General features: G+C 45.4%; 1 protein-coding gene across 4 annotated transcripts in view; it reads left to right on the forward strand.

Moving 5' to 3' along the window:
- The window catches only part of RCL1 (RNA terminal phosphate cyclase like 1), a 118,909-nt gene extending 107,785 nt beyond the window's left edge, over nt 1–11,124 (forward strand). For all 4 annotated transcript variants that reach the window (XM_029613596.1, XM_029613603.1, XM_029613611.1 and 1 more), the window contains one exon: nt 10,833–11,124. In XM_029613596.1, the coding sequence (XP_029469456.1) occupies nt 10,833–10,980 (148 nt within the window). In that variant the 3' untranslated portion in view covers nt 10,981–11,124. The remainder of the gene's footprint in view (nt 1–10,832) is intronic.
- Nucleotides 11,125–11,471: the final 347 nt, after the last annotated feature.

Here is an 11,471-nt window from a genome sequence, read left to right on the forward strand (position 1 = left end):
TTGCAAATAACTTGTTCCCTTGTTGGGGCACAATAATAATTGATCTGTTCACCTCAGGGGACAACAGTAAGGTCTAAGTTCTGCTCCATGTATCCAGGCAACTACAGATCAGCTCCCAATACTTTTGTGGTAGACTAGAGTATCTGTCTAATCCAGTCTCCCATTGTCAGCATTATCCAGAAGGTCCTTCAAAATATGGTGAGTTTAATCGTCATAGCATCAGCCTGGCCATGACAAGTGTGGTATCCATATCTGTCTTTCCAATCAGTTTCCAATTCCTTTGATGCTGTCTCACTGTTACTGCACCGAAAGACGGCAGACTCTGCCATCCGAATCTGCCACTACTGGCCCTCACAACATTGGATGTTGAATAAGCAGTAGCCTTCTCCTTCCTAATGATGTGGAGGCTGTGCTGATTTCATCCAGGAAGTATTCAACCAGAAAATCTTACCATTTGAAATGGAAGAGGTTTTTGATGTGATGTGGGACCAGTCAGCTGGATTCCTTCTCCTTTGGCCTGATGGACTTGCTTCAGTTCTTATTCTTCTTCTCTTCCTTGGGCCTTGATGCCTCTTCAGTCAAGATTTGTCTCTGTGCCGTTTTTGGTGCTAGAAGGAGGCAGACGCTCTGATCTCTCTCCTCTCTTTAGTAACTAAATTCATGAAAGATCTCTTACAATCTAAACCTTTGTTCAATAAACCACTGGTGCCTTGGGACTTCAGTGTGGTCCTGGTTCAGCTCGTGAAGTATCTCACCTGGAAAGTTTTTCTTTTAGCTATCACTTAAAAATGAAGAAGTGAATTATAGGCCCTGGTTTTATATTCACCATACCTGCAATTTTTTTCGCAACAAGTTTGTACTGCATACTTATCTTTTCAAGCCAGGCTGAATTAGCCATGACGTAGGTGATGATATCCAGTGGTGCATAATGGACCCCTCTCTCATGTTAAAAGTAAACCTAGTAACTGTGACAGCAAATAAAGACCAAGCAGTTCATCCAGTCTGCCCAGCAAGTTGCTTTTGGTAATAACTGCCACTCCTTGTAGGTTACCCCCATACTTTCAATTGCTGAGCTAAATCTAAGCTCTACAATTGACTGAGGGACTCGTGAGGCAGCACTCATGTGGTAACTTCTGCACATGCTCAGAGCAAGAGCTCTGCTGAGCTTAGAGAGGAGTATTCTGTTGGGACCATTGGATAATATCGCCCACATGTCAAGGCTAATTCATCCTGCTGTCTCTGGAGAACTCTGTTTATGGTAAACAAGCTTCCAAAAGTGTCTGCTCCCCTCATTAACCAAGCTATTATGCTGCCTGCCTTCTTTCTAAGACAGAATGCACACAAAGGAGAATGGGCTTTTCACTTTTTGAGAACCTTGGCATGTTACCTAAAGAGCACTTGATCTTATTTTCAAGCTTCTTAACTATTTTTTTGTGTCCTTTGATCCCAATCAGTTGGGAAGGGCACTAATTGGCTATCTAAGATTTGCCATACTGGATCAGACGAAAGGTCAATAGATTCCACGCTGCTTATCCAGGGATGATGATAATGGTTTATGGACATTTCCTCCAGGAATTTGTCCAAATGTTTTTTTAAACCCATAAGATATGTCAGGCCAAGGTCCATTGAGCCCAGCGTACTGTCTCAGGCAGTGGTCATTCCAGGCCACAAGTACCAGTCAGATCCCCTATAGTTGATCTAGTTCTTGTATCTCATTCCCAGGAATAAGCACCAGTTTTCTCAAGTTTATCTGACTAATAGCTATTTATGGACTTGTCCTTCAAGGACTTGTCCCATCCATTCTTGAACCCAGTTATGTTAGTTGCCTTGACCATGCCTTGACCATGTCCTCTGGAGCAGATTCCATGACTTGATTGTGCACTAAGTGGAAAAAATACTTCTATATCTGCCAATTGCTAGTATCATGGAGTGTCTCCTAGTCCTAGTGTTTGAAAGGGTAAATAACTGCTCCCTATTTACTTATTCCACCCACTCATGATTTTATAAGTCTTATCTGTTTACGCTTTCTCCATACGGGAGCTGTCTATCCCTTTTCTCATTTTAGTGACCCTTTCTATGTCTGCCATCTTTTTTTCTTTTTTTTTTAAATAGATAGGGCAATTGGAACTGTGCACAATACTCACAGCGCGGTCACACCAAGGATCTGCACAAGGGCATAATGATATTCTCAGTTTCCTAGCGTATAGCCAGATGGTCTCAGAACCAGTCGGTTATGTGCTCCTCTGCTAGCAGATGGGAGACGGAGTCAGATTTCAAAGCTGACGTCACCCTAGATATACCCCTGCAGTGACCTCAGCTCTTCAGTATCTCTCAGTCTCCTTAGCAGATTGCAGCTAAGAAAGAAAGTTGTTACCTTAAAGGAAGATTGAGCGCTGCTCTCCTGCAGTGATATCTAAGGGTCCCTCCCCCAGTCAAGAATTCCTGAGATGATTTCCGAGATCCCTCAGAGGTGTGCCTTGGTCCAGTAACCGGTCTCCGGTGTGGACTTTGCTGAAGCAGCTGAAAGGCAGCTGATGCAGAAGCAGAGCGCAGCAGTGAAAGCTAAAGCCCTCTCCTCCCTCAGCTGGAGACCGTCTCTGTACTCAGCCGGTAAGCGCTGAGTCCGGGTAAGTTGAGAAGAACTCCAATCCAGAGATGGGGAAAGGTTTTGGTAAGTCTTCCTCCGGTCTCCTTGCTCTGTGCGCCGAACCGACTTTGTTCCCGATTCACTCGGGCGAGGTAAGGGTGTTTCAAATGGGTTGAGCAGCCCCCCCAATGGGCTAGGCCCCATTCTCGGCTTGGTGGGTCATCCACGTGGCGATCCATGGTGGCGCCATCTTGCACACGGTTGGCTTCGCCACCATCTTCCCCCCTCGACCAGCGATAATCACGGTGCAGGTCGACCTCTTGTGCGCCTAACATTCGCGCATAGATGCGTGCATAACTGAGCACAGAACTTCGCGCACAACCATCCGCTCAGACAAACTCACGCCGAGGCGAGTCTGTGTGCGCCTGATAAGCGTAATGGTTAAACGCGCAAACCACAGAGGCTATGGTCCCGGCAACAAAGAAGATTAGGCAACATTCCCTTGGCACGGCCTGCCAGATTAGAGCCGCACAGTCTGACCTGGAATCCTGCCTGTGTCAGCACTGAGGAGGACCGGGGAGGGCTAGATTCTCAAATTTTCCAAGCCCGGCCCATCCCAGCTCCCCGGACCCGAGCAATCCCGGGATGGCATCCTCCCTAAGAGAGGGCAGTTCAGTAGCCCCTATCCCGGTTTCCCCCTGGGACAAATATGGACCCGGCAGCCTTCTCTTGGTTGGAATTTTTTCAGGGCCTCCAAGCCTTTGTTCAGGTGCAATCAGCCCCTGTCTCGGCCCGAGTTGAACCCCAGCTGGGGGGGTGTCACTCTCCTGGTCCTGCTTGTGGGACACGAGACATGCCACGCCTCTCCAAGAGCATCCCTGACAGGGACCCAGACACCACAGATGACAACGGGGACTCACTGGAGGATGGGTAAATCTCTCCAGGCCCGGAACCATACAGAGATGAATTGCTAGCCCTGGTCTCCCAGACCCTGAAGACTCTGGGAGTTCCAGGCACGGACCCTATGGCGGAACCAAAGAAGACCCCCATCCTGAGGTCCCTTCGTAAGGCCTCCTGCTATTCCCCAATGCTAGAAGCCATCCAGGAGCTGATTGACCTAGAATTGGTCACCCCAGAGGTGAGCTTTAAAGGAGATCGGGACTTGGAAGCCTTGTATCCTCTGGACCCAGTGGTCAAGGAACGCCTGCTTTTCCCCAAAATGGACGCTGTGGTCTGCGCCATCTCAACGCGAACAACCATCCCTGTCGAGGGAGGGGCGGCCTTGAAGGGTGCTCCCAACAAGCGTGTTAGAATCCATCCTTAAGCAGGCCTTCGATGCAACAGCAATGACTCTTTAGATCGCTTCCTGCGGTGCCCTGGAGGCTCGTTCCTGCTTGCTCCTCAAGAGATGCAGATAGCTCTGGGCCATATACCAGAGAGGCTATTGAACCCGCTGCAGCCCTCCTGGCAGATGCAAGCTCGGACCTAGTGTGTACCTCGGCCAGAGGAGTGGCCTCGGTGGTGATGAGCAGAAGACAGCTATGGTTGTGGAACTGGTCAGCGGACACAACCTCTACGGCGAAAAAGATGCCCTTTAAGGGATCTCTCCTATTTGCAAGCGAGTTGGAGAAGCTAGCCAATAAGCAGAGCGAATCTCCAGTGCCTTGTCTACCGGAAAAAAAAAAAAAAAAAAGATTTCAGCACTCCTCTCCCATGAGGGGTCGGGGCAGAGGCTCCCAATGCTTCCAGCCCTATGGAAACCAGTCATTCCAGTCACCTCGACCCTCGGGGAAGTCTCAGTCTTTCCGGAACCGGCAACCCAAAAGAGGAGCAGGCCCGGGCTCAGGACCGACCTGAGCTACCCAATGAAGCTGGGCAGACCCATCCATAGGAAGAAGAGATAGGGGGTCGACTCTCCCTCATCTACCAACAGTGGGTCGAGATTACGTTGGACAGGTGGGTACTAGACATCATACGAGAAGGCTACACTCTGGAATTCCGCAGCATCCCTCAGAACAAGTTCATATCATCACCTTGCCACTCCCACCTGAAGAAACTGGCAGTGGAATCCACACTGATAAGGTTCCTCAGTCTGAAGAGCCATCAGAGTGGAGTACGACAAACGAACCCTTCTACCTCTCCATAAAAATCTCCCATATATCTGCTGAATGGCTCTTTGATCCTTTATCTTCGAAAAGATGGGGGGTATCATTAGTAAGTAACAGTTTAGGCACTAAAACCATCTTGATAAGTGCAATGTGCCCCTGTAACGTTAAAGGGAGAGATTGCCAACTATCCAAGTTTTTCTAATAAGGGGGAAACAGAGGCATACCAGTGATCAGATTTCCGGTGAAGATGCAAACAAATATTTAATATGATCTGCCTCAGCACATGTTATAAAATCCAGAGTCGGCGTGCGCAAGGGGGTGCACGCGCCGAGCCCTAGGGGAGCCCCGATGGCTTTCTCTGTTCCCTCCGTGGCCACTCCGAAATCAGAGCAGCCTTGGGAGGGAACGGGGAAAGCCATTGGAGCGGCCTCGGAGGGAACTTTCCTTTCGCCCCCCCCACCCCCCAGCCCTACCTAAATCCACCCCCACCTTTATTATTTAAGTTGCGCCTGCCTCTGGGCAGGCATAGGTTGCATGCGCCGGCCAAGTAGACCTTCGGAGGCCTCTGGCCACGCCCCTGCCCCGGACTACTCACGCCCTGCCCCTTTTTTCGAGCCCTGGGACATACGCGCGACCCGGGGCTTGCGCGCGTCGCCGAGCCTATGTAAAATAGGCTTGGCGTGCGCAAAAGCGGGTTTTCGAAGTTACGTGCGTAATATACGTGCGTAATCCTTTGAAAATCCGCCCCTTTATGAATATTAGCCATAGAACGCCTCCCATATACAAAACCTGCTTGGTCATTGGATATTAATTTAGGCATAAAAAACGTAATTATGTTGACATTTATCAATTATATCTGCATTTAACTTTTTCCGCTTGAAACGGATACAACTAATTATTTCCCCTCTTAAAACAGATTTGGCTGTTACCCAGAATATTACAGTCTTACTCAAGTGTTGGTGATCAAATTCTAAATGCGCCTGCCATTTTTCTTTTAAGAATTATGGGAATTCTGGATCATTTTGCAATTTTGAGGGCATCCTCCATTGACTGGAGCTCGCCTGTGCCTGCAGTTTCATAGTGCCTAACATTGGGCATTGGTCAGAGATCACCAAATCTTCTTCTATGCTGACTTTGGAAAAACTGGGTAAAAGATGTTCAGAAACCAATAAATAATCAATCTGTGATTTTGTCTTTTGTGCTGTAGCTATATGAGTAAACTTTTTCTTCTGTTTGCAACACTCCCCCTAGATTTATTTATGTATTTAAAACCTTTTATATGCTGACATTCAGGTGATATTCTCTTTGGGAGATTAAGGAGCAGCAAACTTAAATCGCCCCTTTTTCAGAGACACCCATTCTATCTATTTCAGTAGTCTGCACTTCAGCTTCTGGCAAGAGACAATACATGTGAGGGAAGTTAGCCTAAAGAGCACAGTCTAGACCCAGGGGTTTTTTTTGTTTGTTTGGGGTTTTTTGTTTTTTTTTGAGCTTCGGATCTCATCTGTCTCCGTTGGTAGGGATGAGTTTTTTCTGCTATTCTTCAACAATTACAGAAGTCTCACTTTGGTCCATTGGGTCCTCATCATTTTCACTTCCAGCATAACACTATTGTTGTGTCGTCAATTTACATCAGTCTCCAGATGAGGTTGCTCATTCGACAACAAGTGTTAGACTCTTCCTCCTGAGGAGTGTAGCAAGGGGATCTATTCCTGCTATTCTCATCTCTAAGAATTCAGTCAGATTGAGACTTATCCTGGATTTACAAAGGCTAATCATGGATCTGTTCCAAGTAAAGTTCAAAATGAATGCAATCAAGTCCACTCTATCTTTTTTCCAAAGCAGAGAATTGGATGTATGCTCAGGATGTGATGGAGTTGTACCCTCTGGCATTTGTATTGCCCCGAGGGTCTGTTTGGAGTCTTCAGCAGTGGTGGTGGGGCACTTACATCGCCAAAGAAAGTGCATCTTCCCATACCTAGACAACTGACTAATGGGGTCTAGGACTTCCTGAAAAAGTGTTTCAGCCCTCAGTCCAATCAGTAATTGTTTTGGGTTACATAGTGGCATCAGGGCATGTAGTCCTACATCTGAAAACTTGTCAGTGGGGCCTCTGTTCTCATTGGGTTCAGCTATGTCAACCCCTTTTATATTCTGTATTGATTCCTTGTGATATAGAGGTTCCTCCTTGGTTTTTACCTTATTGGTTCCTTCTGCCTTGGGGACCATTTTCAGTAACAGAATGGATTTTTTTTTCCCAGACAACCTCTAGCAGCTGCAAGCCATTCTGGTTTGTTCTGAGAGCATTCTCTTATCTCATGCAAGACATGAGACATTTGATCCAAACTGACAATCAAGTGGTAGTCTACATAAACAAGTAAGGAGGCACAGAGTCTATGACCTTCTTCCAGGAATCTTTGCAGATGGGGAATGGGCTATTGGTTGTGATACCACTCTTCAGGGAAAAGACCCTTCCATATTCTCCAACACATTAGCAGATCACCTCATAGGGTCTTCCAACCTGGGGGTCATGAACCTTAGACTTGTTTGCATTAGAAACATTTTTCTTCCATCCTGCGGAGCAAATCCCAGATCTCAACCATTTCTCTGTTAAAGTGGAATGCAGACCTTTTCCGTGTATTTCAACAACTGTGTTTCATGCCATGAACAGTTCAAAAAGTATTCTAGAGTTGAATATAGCTTTTTGTCATCATCCCAGTATGACCCAGTCAGGGAGTGGTGCATTCTATCTCTTCCACTTATCTGTCCACCTTTCAATCCCTCTGGGAGTCACGCCCTTGCTAACACAGATGCAATATGGTCTATACCTACCAAAATTGTCTTGCTCAATCTGATGGCAAGGATTTTGGGTGCTCAGTCTCTTTTTCACTGTCCAAACAAGTCATGGTCATCATCTTTTCAGCTAGGAAGCTGTACACCAGAAGGTTGTATGGGTTTAAATGGAAGACATTTTGATCCTGGTGCCAGTGGGCTCTTTGGTTCCCTTCACATTTTCTAACAAGTATCTTTGTCAGTAATTATTCTCTCTTTTCATTGGGTCTCTGTACTTTATCAGTGAAAGTGCACCTTAGTGTCATCGTGACTTACCTCTTCCAAGTAAATGAAAAACAGATCTTGCTTCATTGTTGGATATCAAAATTTATGGTGGCTTTGTGGCACATAAAACCTCTAGGTTTAAAACCACCTATGACACAAGATCTCAGTCAAGCTGTTGGATTTGGCCAACTTGAAATCTTTTACTATGGTGGTGGTGGACCTAGTCACTATCTCTTTGACTAGAAGGGTCACCGACTGCAGTTCTTTCACAATAGAGTGGAACACTGCACCCATCCTGAAGTTCTCCTAAGGTAGTCTGTTTTTCATCAGAATCAAGCCATGTACAAAGAAGGGAGAGAGCCCTTCATTCACTGGACTGCAAGAGGACTGTGGCTTGTTACTTGAGAACTCAATTACATCATTGGACTTCTCGACTAATGGCCCTAATTGTTTGGGAATAGCAGTTATCAGTCGTCACTTCCCAGCTGGCTACTGGACTATACTGTACCCTGTTGACTGGCCTTCCGATTTCAGATGCTATCAAGGCTCATCAAGTTGGAGACCTGGTTTTTTCAGTTGTGCTCTTAAAAACTGTCTGCACTTGGTTGTTTGTATGAACTTTCATGCCCCACTGCTCTCTGGACAATCTATCCAGAAATGACAGTTGAACAAGAATTTCTGAGCAACCTGTTCTCCCAATAGTCCACACTCCATGTGGGAGCCTGGTTGCTTTATTCTGCTTTGCAACCCTCAGCTTGGGACTCCATGTTGCGACCGTCGCTGCTTGACGCCCTCACTCCACCCTCTTTACCTCTGTGGCGACTCCCTCTGGGTCTGATGGAAAGCTGGCTGCTGCGGCATCTCCATGCCATCTCCTTCTGGCGTCCCCGGACCGGCTCGACATTGCAGATCCGCCATGTTGCCTGAAGACTTAGGGTGTGCGCGCGCGCGCTCTGATTGAAGTACCAGCAAGAGCGCGAACCTCGGGGGCGTCCCCCTGAGATGATGTTATCCACTTCCAATATTTAAAGGTCTCTGTTATCGCTAACTAACTGAGTTAGCAAGGATTCGCTAAGGACTTGCTTTGGCTATCCAAGCTACTCTGCCTCCTTGAACTTACCAGAGGTACCTGCTTCTTGGGGGCCTCGCTCTTTTCTTTACTTTCAGATTATAGATAGGAACTGGTACTCGCTCCTCAAGGGCCCATGTTCCTGGACACTGAAGATTCTCTACTGCCTGGAAGCTATCGCTGCTACAAACAATTGTGAGTTACCATCGCTCTCTCAGAGCTTTCCCTGGAACCAGGTACTCTCTCCTCAGGGGCCTAACCTTTCCAGCTCCTGAGCTTGCTTGAGACCTTACGTGAGTTTGTCATCTAGTGCTGTTCATGAAATCTGCCTACTCAATTTCTACAGTTTCTCAACAGCTCAGCCATCCTGGATCGCTGTTCCAGTACCTGAGGGACTACAGCCCTGCTGGGCATATCAGCTCATTACTGCCACCTCTGGTAGTTTAAAAAACCTGTTTAATAAAAGAACTAATGTGTGTCTGTCTCCATACTCAAGCCTAGCCGGTGGTCCCTCTTGGGATATCGTCCCGGGGGTGTGGTCATCTGCCACCAGCCCAGGGATCCACCCATTACTATATCAGAATTACAGATTGCTACTCTCAGCTCTACACAGAGCTTTCCTAACAAGATTGCTAACTCCTCCCTCTTCAGGAGCCCGCAGTCTAACATCAGATTCCTAACAGATTCCTATCTGATTGCTCCACCCATCAGGCATCAGATCTACAAAAGACTGCTAACTCTAGCAACTCCTAGCTTCAGATCCATAACACTCCACACATGTCATGGCTAATTCAGCCCTGCTTGTCTAAGGAGGAAGCAAGTTTGTTTACTGTAAACAGGGTTCTCTATATACAGCAGGATTAATTAGCCATGCTTAATACTTGCCCACCTCCCTGCAGAGTCTACTATATCATTAAGCCTTAGCTCTACAATTGACTGAGGAGCTTGTGAGGCAGTGCATGCATGAGAACTCCAACACATGTTCTGCGATAAAAGTTGTACTGAACAAGAGAGAGATGGGTCTATTTGGCACCATCAGATGATATCACCCAAATGTCAGTTACCGGTAATTCATCCTTTTGTCTACAGAGAACCCCATTTAAGGTAAGCAGATTTGCTTTCCAGCTCCATCTTGATATCCCTAAAATACAGACTTGGATATCTTGAGCTCACACAACTATTGGGGGTAAATCCACTTTGATTTTAAGTGCTGTTTTCTTGTATTAATGCAAGGGGGGGTTAACAATATTTTGCCAGATAAAGGTATTTCTGTAAAATTGTTTTTCTGGAATATTTAAGCATTCATTGTAGCAGGATGGTGCTGGTGCTCTTGTTTTCACATGTGACACCAGGAGCGAGCTTCAGTGAAGGGGATGGGGCATTTGGATGGTAAAGCCCAATATTATTGAACTTCACCTGAAACCAGCCAGAGTCCTCCATTTCATTACTCTTGAAAACAGTCTGAGACCAAGAACATTCTCAGTGTATTGTAATAAAATCAAACCTATAATTTCCCAAAACTCTAGATAGAAATTATTCCTTTTTAAAGATTTTAAACTGTGACTTTTGTTTTATAGTGTGTTTCAGATATAGTTTGTACATATACATTTATTTTGGGGGTGTAAGCCAAGGCTACTTGTTGGTCATTTGTTTGTTCTTTTGCACTGGTAATAGTTTCACAAAGTTGCACCACATTCAGATCTCCTCAAAATGTTTTGTTTAAAGCAGATGTAAAATGCTGTGTCTTTGTTTAAACAGTATGTATAGAAACAGAATTATACAACCAGTTAATGAAAGCCCAGTCACTGATAATGTCTCTTGGCACCTTTGAGTCTAAATTGCTATATGTTTCTGTAACTGAAAACTGCAGCCTTCTCATTCACAATACTAGCAGTGACCTACAGGTCAAATTTGTAATGTAATAACTAGATCATATTGCGATGTTTTGTATAGCTAACATTGACCAAGATTTTCCCATCTCATCCCCCCCACCCCTCCTTCCCCCATTTAGGATTGGGTTTCTTCGGCATTTAAGAAGCTTTTTCCAGATCATGTTTAAAATCGAAACCAAATCCCATGAAGAACTGAAAGGTGGGGAGAAGTTTCTATTGACCTGTGTCGGTATTGGGTATTCCAACCTCAGCAAAACAATAAAATAAAAAATGCAGTCCATGAACTCTTCTGAATTTGCCTGGTATAACTTTTCATTTTCACACCAGCTTTGCTGTATATATTTATAAGATGTTTGTATATCTTTTTGTACTGAAAGCTTTGGATATTAAAAAATACATTTTATAGTAAGATTTATGTATTCCCCGATTTTTATTCATGAATGTTAAATATTACATTGAGAGCTGAAAGCAAAAGCCAAGTGCTAAACTAAGTCAATATCTACAGGGTTGACCAGATTAAATTTTAATTATACAGCAAGTTCTATGTACATGTGGTGTGGGGATTTATGTATTGGAGGAGATGAGCATTTCTGCAATCGCAAAAGCATTCACAGTATTATTTCTGAATAAAGGTAAGAACAATGGAAGCCAGCATGGTTTGCCAAAGAGGTGGCTGAAAAGGGGCAAAGAAATAGCATGCAAAAAGTACAAAGGATTTCAACATCAACATAGGGAAGAATATCTAGTAATGTTAACAG

This window comes from Rhinatrema bivittatum, chromosome 1 (assembly GCF_901001135.1).
Source record: "Rhinatrema bivittatum chromosome 1, aRhiBiv1.1, whole genome shotgun sequence".
NCBI classification, from domain to species: domain Eukaryota; kingdom Metazoa; phylum Chordata; class Amphibia; order Gymnophiona; family Rhinatrematidae; genus Rhinatrema; species Rhinatrema bivittatum.